The 22188-nt window shown below is 40.9% G+C and overlaps 1 protein-coding gene across 4 annotated transcripts in view; it reads right to left on the bottom strand.

The window, feature by feature from the left end:
* FHIT (fragile histidine triad diadenosine triphosphatase) overlaps positions 1-22188 on the bottom strand; it is a 1485355-nt gene that overhangs the window by 278302 nt on the left and 1184865 nt on the right. For all 4 annotated transcript variants that reach the window (XM_065933362.1, XM_065933361.1, XM_065933363.1 and 1 more), the window contains 2 exons: positions 15442-15587; positions 12544-12573 (listed from right to left, as the gene is read on the bottom strand). In XM_065933362.1, coding sequence (XP_065789434.1) covers positions 12544-12573; positions 15442-15587 — 176 coding nt within the window. The remainder of the gene's footprint in view (positions 1-12543; positions 12574-15441; positions 15588-22188) is intronic.

Here is a 22188-nt window from a genome sequence, read left to right as displayed (position 1 = left end):
TTGTGACAGAGACCATCAAGCCCTCAAAGCCTAAAATGTTTACCATTTGGGCTTTTATGAAAAAACTTGCCATCCTCTGGAGTAACTAAATGAGGTTAGCACCTGGAGCTAGAGATGGATTTGAATGCATCCTGTCTCCTTGGCTGCTAAATAGCAGAGTATGGAGAGTATGTCGGGGATACCAGCAGTGCCCAGAAGAGATATGATACCAAATTATTCAACTTCCTGGAAACCTGAAAACCAAATCACTTTAAAGGATCCACCATACTGAGCACATGTGAAATACCCTCTGTCCTTAGAATATAATCCAAACAATAAGTACATTAAAAATAGAACTATGACTCCTTACAGTGGTGTTGTACCTAATGCAGGTAGAACAATCCTTCTGCTCATCTCTTCAAACATTATTTTCCATCATCACCTCTCTCTCCACCCTGAAGCCCTGCCCACCCAGTCTCCAACAATCTCCTTGACCTTGCCAAGCTCATCTCTGCTGCTGTTTCCTCGGCCCAGAAGTTTTTTTTCCTCCTCAGTTCTTTCTTTGGCTGGACTCTGGTCATTCCTCAGGTCTCAGTTTATGGGTCACCTTTGCAGTGGGCCTGCTCTGACCACCATAACTAAAGCAGCCCATTCCCACATTCGCATTCCCTTCCCTCTCCCCATGTTGCCTTCTTTCACAGCACCATTTACAGCCTTTCTAAAACTTCTCAAAATCTGCAATTACTTTATCTGTTCATTTTCATGTAGAGAAAGACAATAAGGTTGAGAGTTATTCCTTTGCAGTCTTTCCTCTCATTGTATCCCAGTTCCCTGAAGTGCTTGTAACATAGTAGGTACCGAATCAACACAGGTAGGAGGAATTAATATGAGCTATACAACTTCTGGGCTTCCTTGGTGACTCAGTGGTAAAAAAATCCTCCTGCAGTGCAGGAGATAAGGGTTCAATCCCTGGACTAGGAAGTTCCCCTGGAAAGGAAATGGCAACCCACTCCAGTATTCTTGCCTGGAGAATCCCATGGACAGAGGAGCCTGGTGGAGTATAGTCCATGGGGTTGCAAAGAGTCAAATGGGGCTTAGCAAGTAAACAACAATATACAACTTCTACATACAACCTCCTTAGTCTTCCTCTCTTATAGCCCTTATTTTAATTGTCCTTAAAGACAGAAAAGGACTATTCCTCATTCTTCTTGTTCTTCCAGGACCTGTGCCAATATGTGGAACACAGTAGGTAATGGATGAATAAATTAAAGAATGAATCCTAGATATTGGGTTGGTCAGAAAGTTCATTTGGGTTTTTCTGTAAGATGTTATGGACAAACCCCAAACGAACATTTTGGTCAATCCAATATAAAAGCATGAGCAGGCAGGATGTTCATCTCCTGGGAGGCCGTAACAGGATGCTGTTGGCAGTGAGGAAATTCTTACCCTCAATCAGAGAGCAGAGCGGTTCCAGGCTGGAAGCAGCTACCGTACAGCACACTGGGTTCCCAGGTGTAGAGGAAGATGTAAGACCGATTTAAAGTCTACAGAGGGGGATCATTTACGGGAAGAGTGAGATACTACATGACTTCCAAGGTCACATGCCTGTCTGGGGTTCTCTGAGTCATCCCCTGCTCTGAGGCCCTTCCTCAAGAGTGAGTTTCATCCCTGGTCATGTGACAGCAGAGCTGAGCTTGGAATCACATCTATTCCTTCTAAGATTAAACAGTGTACTCAAAACTACCCTGCTAGAACTTGATTACACCTGGGAGTTTATACCATTTATAACCGACAGAAGAATTGAAACACAAATAAAAGGTCCTGTTGGGTCGATTTCAAGGGCACCCTTCTAGAAAGTAGGATTAGCAAAAATTTTTTTTTCAGGGACCAAACACTGATACACAGACTCTGGGGCAGGGGGCAGAGATCTGAATATGAATATTAGGATAAATGGATTTTGCCACAAAGTAAAAGAATATGTGATGAGTTCACTTTGTTCACTCAATGTTGTTTATTTTTCTAAACCACTTTAGGCAAGGTCAACATCCTAAACAACTTCATTTTTATTTTTCATGTAACATCAGGAACAAGAAAACCGTATTCGAAAGGATAAACTACAGGGGAAGGAAATGTGGGTTTTCATTACAAGAGCCCAATAGAATTATCTTTATGTTGAAGCCCAGAAGGATTGCAAACCATCATTTTCATCCTTTTCCCCTGTGGCGTGGGATTAATCTGATTCAGAAGGCTTCTAGCAATTTATGTCTCTCTTTCCCTCATCTTGGTGGATGAGTGGCTCTTCCAGAAAGAGGATTTGCTATGAGGCTGCAGGTGTAGGATTGATGTTTCATGACACATCAGGTTAAAATTTCAAAACTATTCTTTCTCAGCACTAACATTCTTCATGAATAAATTGGAGGAGAATTTCTCACTGTGTTTGGCCCCACAGCCATTACACATTGTCACCAACCCAATGTTTTTCACTCAGATGTCATTAGAAAGGTCATTATTTGAATTCTTCCATGTATGTGCCTCTGCACCTTGCCATGTCTATTATTCATTACCCTGCCTTCCCTCTGACCCAGGCTTGGTTATCAAACCCTTAGTCTTCCAGCTGCTTTTTGAGCCTTGAGAATTACTTTAGTAATGGCTGTGGCATAAAGGACTAACAGGAGCCTCTGAAAAAAAATGAATAATTCAGGATGAATTTGGGAATAAGAATCAAATCTAGGTCATCTAGATCAAGAATCAAAATGTATTAATATTAAACAAATAAAACAGCAGTTCATAAATCTGGGTAACCACCAGAATCAACTGCAAGTCTAGGTCACCAAGACTGAGAATCAAAACATATTTAGGTACACAAATAAAATGGCAGTTCATAAATCTGTGTAACCATCATAATCAACTGGGGACTTTTCAAAAAACTTTTTTTGGGGGCCCCGTCATCAGAGCCCACTCATTGGAATAAACTCTGGTGCTGGGAAAGATTGAGGACAGAAGGAGAAGGGGGTGACAGAGGACGAGATGGTTGGATGACATCATCAACTCAATGAACATGAGTTTGAGCAAACTCCGAGAAATGGTGAAGGACAGGGAAGCTTGGTGTGCTGTAGTCCATGGGGTTGCAAAGAGTCAGTTATGACTGAACAACTGAACAACAAAATCAGAGATGTGAACATAGGAAGTCTGAGCACTAGTTATGTGCTTAAGATAAAGACAGAAGAAAGAATGGATGAGCAGAATCATTTCCCAATGGAAAATTCTTCTGATGGAATGCCTGTGAAATAAAAATTATAGTTTCCTATATTTCTTCATAAAATATAAATAATATAATGGAAAACCAGGAACATATTAAGTAGGCAGTGAAAGGTCCCTGTACCCTGGACAACCCAGGGTGCTCCTTCCACCTGGTACTGAACTCCAGGGACATCTCAACACAATATTGCCTGTTTCACTAAGCAACATATAGATCCACATATTTTACACTTAAATTTTAGTGACTTTCATTCCCTGTTCTGTATTTAAGATATATAATGCAGCTTGTAACAAATTAATCATCTGAGAAGACTGAACTGACCACTCATATTTAGTCAAAACTCTTCAATCCTTGCCACAGGATTCATTGGAACAAGTTTAACTACATTTTTTTTTAAACAAAATAAACACTTTACCCAAGCCAGTTATTTAGATGTCACAGGCTTAAAATTTTAAACTTAAAATGAAGTGGTTACATGGAGTTAGAGAATTTTATACACATTGTCCTAGACCTGAAACATATGTAGCAAAATAGTGAGAGAATAGTATCTTCAGTGATTACTAGTACTTAGCACCTAGTATTTCACAGCAAAGTGACAGAGAATAAGTGCCCCAACTGCATCAACAGAGGGAAGGTGAGTCTGAATAACAATGCCTTATATTTACATAGCACTTTAAGGTCTATAAAGCACTTTGCCTTTCACAGTATATTTGATTTGACAGTGAGTAAAATAAACCCCCAAACTCTCAGCATCAGGTGGAAAAGATAGTCCACCGAAACCCGTAAAACACTGACATTAAGAAAGCATCAAAATATTTGCCACATTTTTGTGTCACAGATCCCAAAATAAATTTAACAGCCAATACCCACTTTGCTATATGTCAGGACCTCCAATTACTAAAGGAATTTGTTTGGTAGCACTAATGAAAAATTAAACATCTAAAACATGTAATTCTGCTGTAAATTGACATAAAGTAGTATTTAGGTTAGTTAACCTTCACCTGTATAATAAAATTACAGAGAGAGTCCCCTGGGTAGTTTTAGATGGAAGTCACATTATTCTAAGCAGAGAAAAATAGTGCAGATGAATCTGTGTTGAGGGAGACAAAATATTTACAAAACATCTCCTTATGTACCTTTGGCTATGCTTACAGAGTGCAAAGCAGTCAATCCTAAAGGAAATCAACCCTGAAAATTCACTGGAAGGATTGATGCTGAAGCTGAAGCTCCAATACTCTGGCTACCTGATGCGAAGAGCCGACTCATTTGAAAAGACCCCGATGCTGGGAAAGATTGAGGGCAGGAGGTCAAGGGGTAACAGAGGATGAAGAGGTTGGATGACATCACCAACTCAATGGACATGAGTTTGAGCAAACTCTGGGAGATAGTGAAGGACAGGGAAGACTGGCGTGCTGCAGTCCATGGGGTCGCAAAGAGTCGGACACAACTGAGCAACTGAACAACAGCCACTGAGTGCGAGGTGTTTGGAGGATCAGCTCAGATGATATAATGGAAAATCAGGCTTTCAGGCAAGCCTGGGTTTGAATCCCAACTCTCCTATCTGTAACTTGTGTTGTTGTTCTTATTGTTGATGATAAGTGACTGCCTCCATAAACCTTAGTCTAAGTATAAAATATCAACGCCCCATTTTTAGACTCATGAGGATGAAGTGAAAATTGTAAACTAATAGCAAATATTTATTGAGACTTTCCTGTGTGTCAAGTGCTATGTCAAAGACATTTACATGTATTGTAATCTGTTTTATCTTCACAATACCCCTGTGAGGCAGGATACTATTAAGACCTCCATTTTACAACCTTATAAATAGATGAGGCTAAAAAAAGCTTGACTTTTGCAAGAGACATAGAAATGATAGGTGATAGTTCTGGGAAGGAAACCAGGCCATCTGGCTCCAAAGTCCTCCCTCTTCATCAGGAGTGCAGTCCTGATGACATTTCCCTTCCACCCTCACTCCATCTGCAGCACTCCCCTCTGACCCACCTAAGCCGCCCTTGAGTTTGAGAGAACAGGGAAAAAATTAACAAATAGAAATAGAAGAAGACCAGAGAGTTTGATTAATTTTCCGTTCAGTGCTTTGACCCAAATGGCATCATTCGATTCAAGATTAATTAATTAGAAATGGAAAAACTCAGTGATTTGATACTCACTTAGAAGAGGGTTTACGGGTTTAGAAGAAGAAAGAAAGGGTTTAGAAGAAGAAAGAAGAAAGAAACTTTCCCACAGGGGAAAGACAGGCTCATTTCTCTTCTCCTGCCGAGAAAAGCCAGGGATGAGGGCTTTTGCCTCCAAATCACCAGGCGGGAAAGGAAAGTCGAGGGGAAGGATGGGATCGGAGGTGTCCATGCCCCCCTGTACACCCAATCCCATCCCCTGAACACCAAACTCAATTTCAATTTACCAAACTCAGGCAAACTAGGTTCATTTTCAGACCAGAGATGCAAATTGTAAGGCAACTGCAGAAGATAAAAGTGATTGCATCCTGAAGATACTAATTCTTCAACAGTAGACACAGGCATTAGATATAAACATAGGCAAGGTGATTTTCCTCATGGCTTTAATCAAATGATAAAAGTTCTCTGGCAAATTACAGCTCTCATGAAATTTCTTTCCAGATGAAAATAATAAATACCAGTCAAGTAAGAATCATTTTGATTTTTAAGATGTTGCTTTCTCCTTTCTCTGCACACCAAATATGAGGAATTCTTCTGGATTGAAAAGTAAGCTGCTATGTGGAGATCCCGCCACATCCCGTCACATCTTTGCTAAGTGGCTCTGCACTGGGGAGATCTGTACATGAGCACCACTGACTGTGTCTGTTAAAATGCAGTGCCCTGGGTCTCACATCAGACCTACTGAGCCAGCAGAGGGGGCAGACAGGTTTCTGTCCTACTGAAGCCTACTTTAAGCAGTTGTGAAGTACAGTGTTGGTTCAGGAGCACAGCTTACTCATTACCACCAAGGGATACAGCAGAGGTTGAAAGTCATTGGGGCTGATATTCCATACCCCAAGTAATAATGCAGATATCTGAATATTCAAGGGGTCAATTTTGTAAGTTCAAACTAGATGTTCCAACTATGCAAGTGATATGATCAGAACAAAGTGGTTTTATTTTTTTTCCCCAAGAATGTAAGCTAAAAGGCAGTAATTAATAGTGAGAGAATTTACTGTTTGAATAAGTGAACTAGACAGGGCTGCAAACAACCTGTATACCACAAACAGTCTCATAAAGTGACACCTTAGCCTGTCTTAAGGACAAGAAAACTGAGAGTAAGATTAAAATGAACAAAAACATGGACTTCCCTGGTGGTCCAAGGGTTAAGAATATGCCTTCTAATGCAGGGGACACGGGTTTGATCCCTGGTCTGGGAAGATCACACATGTCTTGGAATAACTAAGCCTGTGTGCCCCAACTACTGAGCCTGCACTCCAGAGCCCTAGAGATGCAACTACTGAGTCCACATGCCCTAGAGCCTGTGCTCCGCAACAAGAGAAGCCACCACAATGAGAAGCCCACACATCACAACTAGAGAACAGCCCTCGACTCATGTCGCTAGAGAAAGCCCACACAAAGCAATGAATATCCAGCACAGCCAAAACTTAAGTGAGTAAGTAATTAAAAAAAAAAAAGAAAGAAAGAAAGAAACATGCATAAGGCCCTAGGGACAAGATGTGGTGGGCGAAGCATTCTATTCCCATCTGAAATATGAGGAATAAATGTTCATAGAGGTTAAGAGGCCAGGCCAAACTCAGAAAGCTAAAACTTCTACGGAGCCTCTTACTGACGTCAAAGTGTATTAGCTCCTGGACTTTACTTGGAGCTAAAACATCCTCTAAGTTCATAAATTGCAAAGACTAGCAAATCTCCTTGTGGAAGGGACCTAAGAAACTCCTCAGTAAATGCAAGAGCTTGTTTGTTGTTATTTTAATTTGTAAATCACATTTCTTTGAAGAAATCCTTTCTTTGTTCTTCCGAAAGCAATCCAAAAAAGTAATCACTAATGTATCAACAGTTAATAAGAGACACTTCCCACTGAGTTAACACTATAAAATTAAATATCTAAGTAGAGGATTCAAGCACCATAAACATAGAAGAGTGTAAGCAAGCATATTTTATAAATAGCTCTTATAAAATTCTAAATTACCTGCCTGCCATAAATCTCTCTCTTTAATATACCTAAAGCACTCTCCCACCTAAAGACGCACATAGTAATTGCTCTAAAAGCTCACATTAAACTTACTGAGTAGCATCTCTTTTAAAGGACAGAACATTGCCTTAATGATGTGGCTAGTTGAAATTACATTTTTGGAGTATGATTTGGGAATTAGATTAGTGGCAATTCTGGTCTTTGTCAGTGATGGCAGAATAAGGGAGATTCTTGATAGAAACTCCAAAAAACCTACACCTCCGACTGCACAGTGAAATACAACACATCATCTGCTTCTGTGAGTTGGGAGAATAGATTTCTTCTATCATTAGCATCCCCACCCTCCTCCCCATTCCACCCAAGAGAGCCACAGTGAACAATGACAAAATGCAGGTTCTCATGAAGCTTACATTCTCCAGGGACTAAAGAAACAATATGGTACAGGGGGAAAAAAGTAACATACCAACAAATAAAAGACAGTGAAGAAGACCCTGAAGGAAATCAAATAAGGCATGGACAGAGAACGTTGCCTGCCATTAAGCCATCAGCTATTGCAGCAGCTCCTACAGTGTACCCTGAGGAGAATTCAGGAAGGAGAAAAAGTGGATATTGGCCCTAGATAGTAAAGATGTATATCAAAGGGATGATTTCAAGAAGCCAGACTCTTGCACATTCCCATACATAGAAAAGTGGTAAAATCATTACCCTGAGATGAAGGGTTTTTTGTGTGATTATCAATAATCTTTTGATGGTCTACTACATTTTTTCCAGTAAAACTCCTATATATACTGGCTTCCCTTTCATCTCTTTGGAACAGTTCATCTGAGCTATCTGAGAGACTGTCTTCTCAGGCTATAGTCCTCAGTAGGGTCTCAGAATAAAACACAACCACAACTGTTAGGTTATGGGGTTTTGTTTTTAGTTGACAAAGGCAAACAGGATAGGGAGTGCGGGGCTTAGGAGGGCTACTTCAGATGGGGGGGGGTGTCTGGGAGGGCTAATGATAAAGCAACATCTGGTTGTATACGTACATGATGAGGTGCTGTGCACTTACTTGCTCAGTTGTATCTATCTGATTCTGTGGTCCCAGGGACCGTATCCCACCAGCTTCTCTCTCCATGGAATTTTCCATGCAAGAATACTGGGGCAGGTTGCCATTTCGTACTCCAGGGGATTTTCCCAACCCAGGGATTGAACCCTCATCTCTTGTGACTCCTGAATCAACAGGTGGATTCTTTACCACTAGCACCACATGGGAAGCCCCTTGTACATGGTGATAAGTATCAATAGATGCATATGGTGGTGCAGAAAAAAGGGCTCATTTCTCAAGCCTGTAGGATATTCAAATTGCTTCAACAATCACCTTGTGGATAATGGTGCCCTCTTACATTTAAACTCAAACAGGAGAGTGAATAATCAGCTGAGAAGTAAGAGGTCACTTTTTTAGTTTGATATTTCCCTTTCGTCACAAATGCCTCTCTGAGTAAGCTAGTCCACCTTGTTCTTTGCAAAGAAGAATTTAAAGCCCACAAAACAAAAAACCCTAAATGGGCACCATGTTCAAGAGGCTCACTCAGCAGTGCACCTCCACTAACAACAATGGTTACTTCAGAGGAAGAGACCATTATGGACTTATTGCTATTACCATGCAGTGGGAGACAAAAATGGTTTAGAACCCGGGCATTAGGTGGGATATCAACAGACAGAAGCAAAGATGAACAAAACAGTCACTGCATTTTCCATGGCAGGCTGTCAAATACGGCCTCATAATATTCAACTGTGTGAATTTCAAAATCTGAAACGCTCAGTCAGATTTTGTTTTCAAAACCCAATAGCTAGGGGCTTCCATGGTGGTCGAGTGACTAAGAATTCACCATGCAATGCATGGGAAATGGGTTCAATTCCTGGTCTGGGAAGATCCCACATGCCACAGAGCAACTAAGCCCATGCAACACAGCTACTGAGCCTGTGCTCTCGAGCCCAAGAACCGCAACGAGAGAAGCTACCGCAATAAGAAACCCTGAGCCACAGCTAGAGAGTAGCCCCTGCCTACTGCAACTAGAGAAAAGCCTGTACCTCAACAAAGACTCAGTGCAGTCAAAAAATAACAATAAATAAATAATTAAAAAGCCAAACGCAATAGCTAACTATTGACGATGCAGTTTTGCTCTCTGGCGGGGCTAACTTCTGGCTTCCTTGGGTCAAGGTTATGGGGCCATCACTGCGTACTATTTTATCACCGTGGAACAGCAAGACTGGTAAATATCTACAATCTGAGAAGACTCATAGTATGTGTATGTTAACATTGAAGACTCAAAAGCCCCAAACACAAAGATTCTGTCAGTAGATTCAGAATAAAAACAGAATCAACCTTTCTATTAAAGTAACATGAAAAGTAATTCTTATGTAGGTAGTATAAGAATCATACTTAGAAAAAACAGATTAGACAACTTTTGATATGTAGACTTGTTCTAAAAGGACAGTTTTCAAAACTTTGTCATCCACCGAGATTATAGTTGGATGTACATGCAAGCTCAGTCAGTTTAGTCACATCCAACTCTTTGTGACACTATGGACTGTAGCCTACCAGGATCCTCTGTCCATGGGATTCTCCAGGCAAGAATACCAGAATGGGTTCCCATGCCTCCTTCAGGGAATCTTTCAGACCCAGGGATTGAACCCATGTCTCCTATGTTGCGGGTAGATTCTTTAATGCTGAGCCACTGGGGAAGCCCAGCTGTATGTACAGCTGACTCTTAAAACCTGGGGGTTAACAGTTGCAAACCTCCCTCAAGGTGGAAAATCCATGTATAATTTATAGTCAGCCCAGATACATGCACTTCTGCATCAGCAGGTTCCACCAACCACTGATCTATATTACTATAGTATTTACTACTGAAAAAATGACTATATAAGTGAACCCTCACCATTCAAACTTCTGTTATTCAAGGGCCAAATGCATGTGGATGCTTTCTTTCAGCCATTTAATATTACACAAAGGGTTTGAGATGGCCCAGGTAATTCATATGGGAGAAATCCTGTGATCACATAGGAAACAACTGAAAGATGTCCAAAAAAAAGAATATAATCTACCAAAAACTGTAAAAAAAAAAAAAAATCAAAAATTTCCAAAAACTGTAATCTAAAAATGAACAAACAGCTTAAGCTAAAATACAATGGTAATAATGATAAGAACCATATTCAACAATTTATATCTGAGTGCTATACTCCAAAAATTACTCCATCATCACCACCAAAGCTAACAAAATGATTAAAAATTTTGGCCAGATCACTGGAACATGAAAAAGTAGTCAGTACTAGAGTCAGAGTGTCTACAGCCATGGTAGTCAGTCACACTAGATTTGGTGCTTGTTGGATTCTTTTGCTTTTTTTTTTTTTTTAGGTTTTATTGCCATTTTTAATTGATATACAGTTCAAATAACATAAAAGTTACCATTTTAAAATGCACGATTCAGTAGGTTTTAAAAATATTCATAATGTTGCACAACTATCACCACTAATTCCACCACTAACCATCCCCCAAAGAAACTCCTTCTCAGTACTCATTTCCCATTCCCTTTTTCCTACAGTCCTTGGTAACCACTAATCTACTTTTTGTCTCTATTCATTGCCTGCTTGCCTAGGAAAGATTTTAATGTTCCATTCAGAATCCTGAAATAAAATCTTGAGATTGTATAACCTATACAGTCATATACATTTCAGCTGTTTCCTTCGTGTACTCTACCAACCTGTGCATGCCTCTTGACAAGGTCTGAATTTCTCCCCTGTTACTCCTATGCCTTTGCAGTGTTCTGTGAATGGCTGGAGGAATTCCATTAAATAGATACTGCACAAAGTAAGCATCTAACTCATCTGCTAGTTTGGGGATTTATATTTGAATATTGATTTTTTTTAAAAGTCTAGCAACTGGATTTCTGTATTTCAAAAAACAATTTCAAAATGAAGCTACTCCTATTAGACTGTTTTTTTTCTTCTTTCTTTCTTTCTTTTTTTTTTTTTTTTTACCATTTGCATGTTTGGAAGCAGGCACAGAGGTTGAGAAAAGCTGAGAATCCCATCTTTATCACAGTGTCTGGAGCAAGGCTAAGCTCTTTTTTATCATAAGGAATTACATTTGCTCCTTAAAGAACTTCCCAGAGATTCTATGTTAAAAGCCCCGTGGTAGCTGTGTTAAGCATTATAGCCACATGCAGATGAGCATCAAAGGCGCAGTAAGTTTATTTGGCATTGCTTGGTACCAAGCTTTACCTTACTTGCTCACAGCCAGTCTCAAAGCCATAAAACCTTATTTCACAAAAATGTAACATTAACACCCCAGTTAGACTTGCTTCTGATTTCTAACATGGAGGGGGAAAAAAAAGAACTTTTCTATGATTTTGGCTTAGGAACTAACTGCATAGGAATTTGCATTTGTATGAAGGGGACTGAAACTCAGCTTCAGAATCATCCAGGATTTCATTCTCTTGTTTTATTTTATTAAGAAAGCAGACACTATCCTAATAAATCCTCCTTCCCTCTCCTGGCGCACTTAAAACCCATTTCTGAGCTCCACTGACTGTCACATTGAACTTTGGTATTAAGTACAAAGGGAGGGAAAGAGTAGGGGTGTGGGTGGAGAGGAAGAGAACAGAGGGGAACACAGGGTGAGTAGTGAAGGGACAGCCCAAATGTGGGGCCAGTGCATAAGTAAGCCCTCCGCTCAACATCAGCAAAGTGCAAAAGAGATGGCATAGAGAACTAGAAGGCTGTCAGTGGGGCCCCGGCCTCACAGGAGACACAGCAATCCATACCCGACATCTATGCTGTTTTCTAGACACCACCTCCCATGAGCTCCTTGGACCCTGGCTTGCATTTCAGGACTCCGTGATTTAGTTTCTATTTGAGCATTTGGACAATAATAATTTTACTACAAAAGGTAAATGTCTTACAAACTAATGGGAAACATATTGCTTGGCAAAGTTTATAATGTCAGGATTTATGGCTCTAACGCCAAGAGTCTCTCTGACCTCGAAGATAACATAGTGAAACAGTAATGTGCTCTAAATGACTCAGTGTGATTTTTTATTAGTTCTCGTAATCACCCCCTATTAATTTGTATGTACATAATAAGCACTCACCTTCACCGTCTGTCCAGCTTCAGGGCCATCCTAGAAACAGGAAAACAAAGGAAAAAAAAAAAAAAAAAAAAACACAGAGGTGAAAACAGATAGATGGTAGCTCCTGCTTATTCAGAAATACCGCCCATTAACAATTTAGATCCAATTTCATTGTGTGTTAATTTATAGTTTCCTCATGGGCACCATGAGCTTCAAATGTATGGAACCTGACAGTTCTCCATTTCTGTCTGGGAGTAAGTGAGAAGTTCTGTATGAAAATGACACAAATCGTCCAGTGAGCCAACCCCCTTCCTACTTATATGTTCTTTGCTTTTGGCTATGGTTTTAATGGCATTAAAGGAAGACTGGAAAGAATCATACTTTTTAGTTATCTTTAAGCCAGATGTAGTTTAATTAATGCCTGATAACTTTAAGTCTCAAATTAGGAAATCTGCCATAAACGTAATCCACTGGGCAAGAATATGGGCTCTCACACAGCAACAGAAGGGAGACGGGGCCCTTCCTGGCTGTTCTGACCTTGAGAGAAAAGGTGGAAGGAAGTGTTATTTCAGCTGGACTCTGTCCCTATCCTGGGTTCTCCCCTGGGATTTCGGAAGCCCAACAAAACTGTTTGTTGAAATAGTTGAAAATAGGCAAACAAATCCAGTCATTAGCCAGAGCCAGACATCCTGGATGTCAAGTCAAGTGGACCTTAGGAAGCATCACTACAAACAAAGCTAGTGGAGGTGATGGAATTCCAGTTGAGCTATTTCAAATCCTGAAAGATGATACTGTGAAAGTGCTGCACTCAATATGCTAGCAAATTTGGAAAACTCAGCAGTGGCCACAGGACTGGAAAAGATCAGTTTTCATTCCAATCCCAAAGAAAGGCAATGCCAAAGAATGCTCAAACTACCGCACAATTGAACTCATCTCACACACTAGTAAAGTAATGCTTAAAATTCTCCAAGCCAGGCTTCAGAATATATGAACTATGAACTTCCAGATGTGCAAGCTGGTTTTAGAAAAGGCAGAGAACCAGCCATCAGATTACCAACATCCGCTGGATCACCGAAAAAGCAAGAGAGTTCCAGAAAAACATCTACTTCTGCTTTATTGACTGCCAAAGCCTCTGACTATATGGATTACAATAAACTGTGGAAAATTCTGAAAGAGATGGGAATACCAGACCATATGACCTGCCTCTTGAGAAACCTGTATGCAGGTCAGGAAGCAACAGTTAGAACTGGGCATGGAACAACAGACTGGTTCCAAACAAGATAAGGAGTACATCAAGGCTGTATATTGTCACCCTGCTTATTTAACTTCTATGCAGAGTATATCATGAGGAATGCTGGGCTGGAAGAAGCACAAGTTGGAATCAAGACTGCCGGGAGAAATATCAATAACCTCAGATATGCAGATGACACCACCCTTATGGCAGGAAGTGAAGAAGAACTAAAGAACCTCTTGATGAAATTAAAGAGGAGAGTGAAAAAGTTGGCTTAAAGCTCAACATTCAGAAAACGAAGATCATGGCATCCGGTCCCATCACTTCATGGCAAATAGATGGGGAAACAGTGGAAACAGTGGCTGACTTTATTTTTCTGGGCTCCAAAATCACTGCAGATGGTGATTGCAGCCATGAAATTAAAAGACGCTTACTCCTTGGAAGGAAAGTTATGACCAACCTAGACAGCATATTAAAAAGCAGAGACATTATTTTGTCAACAAAGGTCTGTCTAGTCAAGGCTATGGTTTTTCCAGTGGTCATGTATGACATCAGAGTTGGACTATAAAGAAAGTTGAGCGCCGAAGAATTGATGTTTTTCAACTGTGGTGTTGGAGAAGACTCTTCTTGAGTGTCCCTTGAACTGCAAGGGGATCCAACTAGTCCATCGTAAAGGAGATAAGTCCTGGATGTTCATTGGAAGGACTAATGTTGAAGCTGAAACTCAAATACTTTGGCCACCTGATGTGAAGAGCTGACTCATTTGAAAAGACCCTGATGCTGGCAAAGATTGAAGGCAGGAGGAGAAGGGGATGACAGAGGATGAGATGGTTGGATGGCATCACCGACTCAATGGACATGGTTTTGGGTGGACTCCAGGAGTCGGCGATGGACAGGGAGGCCTGGTGTGCTGTGGTTCATGGGGTTACAAAGAGTCAGACATGACTGAATGACTGAACTGAACTGAAAGCAAAAGTAAATGTTCATCTGGTTTGGACTAGTAGAACAAGCAGTATTTTTAAAGCCAGAAATTTCAAAATTAAAGTAGAACTCTGCAAATTTCGGAAAGTCTTTTGACTCCTAGGACCCAGACTACTTGGGGTGAGAATTTGTGCCTTGCTGTAGCCAAGATGAAGCAGACCTGTGTCATCAATGGTTTTCAGACCCATTGGTTCTCAATCCATTAGTGGGTCCTAAAGTTAACCTGATGGGCTGTGATGTGCACTACAGACAAAAGAAATCATGTAAGAGGAAGAAAACAAAAGAAAAACAAAACTACTGTGTTGGCCAAAAAGTTTGTTTGGACTTTTCTTTTTTATGACATCTTACAGAAAACCCTTAACAGACTTTTTTGGCCAAACCAGGATCAGGCTGCATGTGTGCTCAGTCGCTCAGTCATGTCTGACTCTTTGTGACCCCACAGACTGTAGCCTGCCAGCTTCCTCTGTCCATAGAATTCTCCAGGCAAGAATACTAGAGTGGGTAGCTGTTCCCTTCTCCAGGGGATCTTCCCGACCCAGGAATCGAACCCAAATCCTCTGCATCTACTGTACTGGCAGGTTGATTCTTTATCACTGAGCCACACGGGAAGCCAATATGACACTGCACAAAATGGGGAAACATTGTCATGGGAGAGAGTTCAATGTGAAAAGGATGAAAAGTACTTTCTGAGCTCTGTGTATACTCACCTGCATGGAGAACGTGAGCGAGGTGCCCTGGAAATGCTTCTCCACCACTGTGCCGATTCTCTGTGCAGCCTGAAACAAGTCAGCCACTTCTTCGGGACTCATGTCTCGGAAGCGCTCCACTGGCCGGAGGGGACACACGAGGACATCTGCAGTGAGGTCTGTTAAGGTACATTCTGCTTGCTTTAGGGAACGTTTTCACCAAGAAGTTTATGCCCATAGCACTGAATCAGGCCCAGGGCCTGAACTCACAAAGGCGAAGGGATAAAAGAACAAATATTTACCAACCACTGAACTCCAAGGAGTTCAAACAGAGCTGACAAACACGGCTAATTATACTCTGAAGGAGAAGCTGTGGTGCCCTGAGAAAGTTCTTTTAAGAGAAAAAGACATCAATGTTCAAAAAGGCTTAAGAGCTGGCTGAAGTAATTATGCCATAAGGCACGATCTATTCTGGACCATTATCTCCTGGACTCTATTCTGAAGCTCAGTCTTCTCAAGGAGCCAAAGGCTCTGGGTTGGAAAAGCAACTGGAATATTTATTTGGTTTTTCTATGAAGAGCATCATGGTTAAAACTTTAAAATCTCTTTAGAAGAATAGCTAATGAAAAGATAATAGCAGCTTTCTTTTTTAAAGGAGTACAGACATTCTGAAAATGTACAGCCAACTTCATTTATAACAAGGAGATGTGCCACATGGGTAAGCAATTTAGGTTGTCTGATTGTGCAATTGAAACCATCTTAATGCATTCTATTAGTCAGACTAGTCAACATGTTTACATTATTGGTCTGAACAAACGAAAGTCTAGAGAAAAAGCATACATGTTTGATCGTTTGTGGGTAGCAAATAAATATTCAATGTCACATCATCGATAACATTTCACTTCCTTTTTGTATTTGAACTCATCACATATGCATGGGTATACACAGAGAGACATGTACACATACATATGTACACACACACAAGCTACACTGAATTTCTTGTTTATTTTTCAGGTACCAGCAGGAGAAAAAAAGCTAACGTTCTTTTCTGTGTCTTTCGTTTTTCTTGTCTTAAAAAAAAGCATGCTTCTGCCTTGAGCCAAGGAGCTAAGGGGCATAATAAAACCACAAGTTTGCAATTGCTAGTCTCTCCAGAATATCAACCATTTTAGCTCCCCATACTATTGGTAGGACTCAGGGCCCGGGGGAAGTGCACTGAGCTCAGCTGGGCGGGTTTGATTTCCATAAGACAAGGGGGGAAAAGAAAAAGGGAAAAGTGATTACTTTTGCTCATAACCAGGAAATTCATGTCAATGGTAAACTAGGAAAAGGAGTATTTGTTTAATCTCAGTTCATTTTTCAAGAGAGGAGAAGGGAGGCCTTTACCCACAGGGCATCTGATACTTAAAAAGATAATTATCCTTCTTTGCAGGGCTGCTTTATTATCATGGGTCAATGAACCGTTTAGAAATGAAGAATTTCCTTTCATTTCCTTTTAGCAGATTGCCAGCCTCCACTCCCACTGAGTTGCTTTTATTTATTTTTTTTTGGTCGTTGTTAAAAGAGACCTTTCCCAGTCTTCCTCCTCTCTGCTTTAATTTACACCCTCCCTTAGGCTCTGACTTCACCAAACCACAGCAAGCTGACAACTTTGCAACCTTCCAACAACATTCATAATTACTGTGGTTGGCAATATCTACACACAGCAACTAGGTGGGGAAGGGAATAATATTTTATTTAAACAACTGCTGACTGTGAAAACGAGTGGAATGAATCTGGCAATCTTTGTGTCTAATGTAAATTTAGTAATATGAATAATATCTGAAATGTTTTTCATTTTCAATGTCATAAAAATCGCAATACCTGTTCATTTTACTTGCCTGATGCTAAAGGCTTAGCTTAACCTAATGTTTAATGACTCCAACTGTTTATGAAACTGAACCAAAATGGCAGACCTGAGGTATTTTTTATCTTGTGTATATCAAACTGCAAGGTGATACATCACATACATTTATCATTTTAACTGAATATTAGTAATACAACATGTCACAGAACAGTTAAACAGACTTAACACATTCTCATTTAGGTAAACATTTTTCACCAACCCATTTAGGCAACACTGTCCTAACATAATATTCCCGGCAACCCAACCCTTAAATAAAAAGTCATATTATCTGCATATAACACACACACACACACACACACACACACACAAACATATCTTGATGCAAAAAAAAAATGGAATGGAGATTACTGTCAAACGTGCACACTTCAGCTGGTAGTCATATGTATGATCACTTCTTTGTTCTGTTGAGACCCTGAGGATGGCCACACAGGCATCTAAACCTAGAAATGACCCATAGAGGCGGGCTCCACATCACTCTACAGGCAGTCAGTGGGGCCTGGCATTACACACAGTGGGGGTCGGCAGCCCCTGGGTGCAATGTGAGTAGTTGACCTGGCCAGTAGCAGACGTGCTCAGCAACACACTCCCTGGGGTCATTCCAGGCACTAATTGGGTATTAGAAAGTCAAGATCAACTATCTTCTCAGTTCCTCTACAGCCAGAGCAGAGCCTGAGTCTCACCCTCAGCGTAGGCTGCATCTGAGTGATGCTTATCCACCTTCCGAGTCGCTTTCTCCTCACCACTCTCCTGTATACTATGTTGTTGCTGTTTAGTTGCTAAATCATGTCTGATCTTTGGAACTCCATGGACTGTAGTCTGTCAGGCTCCTCTGTCCTTGGGATTCTCCAGGCAAGAACACTGGAGTCGGCTGCCATTTCTGCCTCCAGGGGATCTTCCCCACCTAGAGATCGAACAGCATCCCCTATCTGGGCAGGCAGGTGCTTTTCCACCAAGTCACCTGGGAAGCCCTTGCATACTAACCGTCTCCGATATTTGCTTTCTTTCTGTTCTCCAAACACACTAAGCTCCTTCCTAGATTTGGGGGGTTTTGTTCCGGTTATTTGTTCTGACTGGATCAATTCCCCCTGATCTTTCCATGGCTGCTTCTAATTCAGATCCTAATCTGAATGCCAGTGTCTCAAAAGAGCATTTAACTGCTAGGGTGTTTATCCGCTACCTATACACACTCTCCCATCCCCCTGTTTTAATCTTTCCGTAGCCCTCGCCACCAGCTGGCACTTTTGTTGCTTCATTACTATGTATCCAGATGAGAAAGGAAGCTCCACACAAGCGAAGCATGTGTCTTGTTTACTGCTAATTTACCACCACCTACACCACCAGAGATACTTAATACATCTTGCTGGAAGGAGAGAATAAATAGCAAACCAGATCTTTGCATCAGACACTTCTGAGGACTAAGATCCTGACGAAACGGTGATGACTTTACAATCATTTACATGAGACTGGGATAGTCTTCAATATATGTTTTTAATTCAAAGAAGTTTATCCTTCAGATCTAGCATGGTTAGAACTAATGTTGGATGAGAGCTAGAGAAACGTCAACTCATTTTTAATGTAAACTAATTTTCATGTGAGCCCAAACGGAAGTAAAATTATAAAGGTAAAATCCTTTAAAAAAAACAAAACAAAACTCTCTTATACCTGGAAAATAGTCATTCCTACCTAGAATACTTGGGGTCTCAGACAAACTTTATCTATTAAAGCTCACACAGCAATAAAGATCCAACATTTTCAAAAATTTTATAAAATGAATAAATAAAATTAACTCACAGTTCTCATATTAAAGAGGAGAAAATAGCATACTACTCTAAGACAGTGGGTACCATGTGCTTCATGTTGTTCCTAGAGAAACAACTCAGGGAAAGCAAATTAATCTTGAAGAAGAGCAGACAGCTCTCAAAATTCTGCTGCCACTGTTTATATGCCAATTGGTTTAGGTAATATCACAGATGCAACATAATTTAATTTGAAGACTCTTAGGCCTTGTTAGTGGGCAAATCCCATATTACTCATAGGCTACAAGAACACCCTTTTTCCTGGGTCCTCTTGGTGCATAATTAACACCTCTGAAGAGACTTTTCAGCCAACATGCATGATAACCCTCCAAGAAGGTAATCTACTCTGTTGAATTTAATATGTTTATCCAGTACTCATCATGTCTGAAAGGCTGTGAAAGAGATTATCAAATGGGATCTAGCCTCACCCTATAATCTAAAGTAGAGAAATTCATTTAGTAATAATTTTTTTTTTTAAAAATAAGAGATCAACAATCATGATTTAGTTCCTGTGGTTGACCAAGGGGTTTCTCATAGCTGAAGAAAATCAACAAAGGCATTTAAGTTCAGATGAGATTTACAGTGAACTTCACAAATAGGAGTGAACCAACCAGAGGGTTGGCTGGCAACCCATTCATCCATCCATCCTATATCAATAGCCTGCTTTCAGTCTGAGGTTTGTGTGAAGATCTAGGATGCCAAGATGAATGCAACAGACTAACTGACTTTGAAGAGTTCACCCTCTATTATTCCAAGCTGTCATGTAGTATTAACAGATCCTATGACACAGGGAAAGTGCAATGTTAGTTGCTCAGTCATGTCAGACTCTTTGTGACCCCATCGACTGCAGCCCGCCAGGTTCCTCTGTCTGTGGGATTCTCCAGGCAAAATTACTGGAGTGGGTAGCCATTCTGTCCTCCAGGGGATATTCCTGACTCAGAGATTGAACCTGGGTCTCCAGCACTGCAGGCAGATTCTTAACTATCAGAGCCACCAGGGAAGCCCATGATGTAGTGAAGTGAAAGTCGCTCAGTCGTGTCTGATTCTTTGCAACCCAATGGACTATACATGGGAATGGAATTTTCTAGGCCAGAGTACTGGAGTGGATAGCCTTTTCCTTCTCCAGGGGATCTTCCCAACCCAGGGATTGAACCCAGATCTTCCACATTGCAGGTGGATTCTTTACCAGCTGAGTCACAAGGGAAGCCCCATGATGCACAGATGAGTGCTAGTGATAGAAATCAGTACAGACTGCTGTGGGAGCATAGAGGAGGCAGATCTAATTGACTAGGGGCCTTAGATCAACTTTTCAGTATGGTCCTGCATTTCCATCTTCTAAAATCAGAAAGTACTTCTCCAAATTTGGACCAAAATATTTTGTCCTTAAAAATGGCCTAGCAATGGATGCATCAAAGTTGCCGGGCATTCTTCCTTTGGTCAAAATCACCATTTTGCTTATATGTGTACTGTCTCTCTCATTGACTTCATCTTTCCAACAAATCAGTGGAGTATTATAACTCCTATTTTCCAGATGAGGAAATTACAGCTTACAGAAAATAAGAAATATGTGCAAGACAGCACACTCCAGATGAGACTAAAAGTAGAATTCAACTCAAGCCTTTCTGAGTCCAAAGTCCATGTTATTAAGTATAGTTTTGTGACATTATACTTTGTATAGGTTTCATGACTCAGTCTCTGTGACTCCTCTTATTAAAAGCATGCCCTCCATTGCCAGAGTCCTTCTGTTCATGGAAGAAATTAATGCTTTTCATGAAATACAAATATATTGTGCAAAACTGCTAAGGGCCAGAGAAAAACCCAGCTTCAAATGAAGAAAGGAGAAGACATACAACCCTACAGTGGAAGGGGGCTTAGTGCTGAGCAGAGGAAGCCTTGAGAATACCCTTGTTCTACCAGGGAACTGTGAACAAGGGGATCGAGAATAAGAGACCTATCTCGTATCAGTGGGAGCAAGCCAGACGGATGCAGAGCCTGTGTTTTCACCCTTTTCCATCTTTGAGCTTCAGTTTCTTCAAGGTATCTTGGGCTCCCTTGGGCTGACAGATCGGAGGAAGATTAGATATTACAGTCAATGTCAATGAGTCAGGCTGTCAGATGCACTGAAAATCCCATTGCTTGTTAGACAGTCTAATTATTGGGAGCCATTGACTTTCTCATAGCATCATTTGTATCACCAAGGACTACCAGAAACTGGATAATGCCTTTTCTTTTCCTCTTCCTCTCCACTCTCACCACCAGTCCAGAAGTGACTGTCTCTGTCCTTCTGGATGAACATGTAGGGAGTTTTTGTCACATTAAAGTGAGGTGGCAACATTCCAGGCCCTGTGCTGAACTCTTACTGACACAGTCAATTCAGAATACTCACAATTCAGGAAAGAAATCAAGTGGAATGCCTAAAGATACTGTGCTAGTTTATTCACCAACAAAAACACAAGAATCCCTCCCATGCTACATGTCCTTTTGCAAAGTGACTTTGCTGCTCCTCCCACCAAGAGTTGGAGTCTATTTCCCTTTCTGTTGAGTTTGGGCCGGCCTTTGGCTTGCTTTGATCAGTGGAAGGTGATGAGAGTGTCGCTATGTGACTTTCCAAAGTCATGCCTTTATGGACTTTGCAAATTCTAGGGATCTTGTTGTTGTTGTTCTTTTGGAAACCTGAGACCAATATGCTATAAAAAAAAAATCCCAGCTAGGCTTCTGCAGAAAAATCACTAAGTCATGTCCCACTCTATGTGACCCTATGGACTGGAGCCCACCAGGTTCCTCTGTCTATGGGATTTTCCAGGCAAGAATACTGGAGTGGGTTGCCACTTCCTCCTCCAGGGGAACTTCCCGACATAGGAATTGAATCCATATCTCCTGCATTAGCAATTGAGTTCTTTACCACCGAGCTAACAAGAAAGCCCCACCTCTGAGCAGTCACCACCCACTGGAGTGTGCTTGTCACAGGAGATCCATATATTCTCTCTGGAGCTTCCCGTACCACTTCATGAACCAAAAGAAAAGAAAGAAAGAAAGAAACAACTGCAAAGGTCTTGTGGAGTTGAA

This window comes from Muntiacus reevesi, chromosome 4, assembly GCF_963930625.1.
Source record: "Muntiacus reevesi chromosome 4, mMunRee1.1, whole genome shotgun sequence".
NCBI lineage: Eukaryota > Metazoa > Chordata > Mammalia > Artiodactyla > Cervidae > Muntiacus > Muntiacus reevesi.
This window is presented reverse-complemented; position numbering and strand designations above follow the sequence as displayed.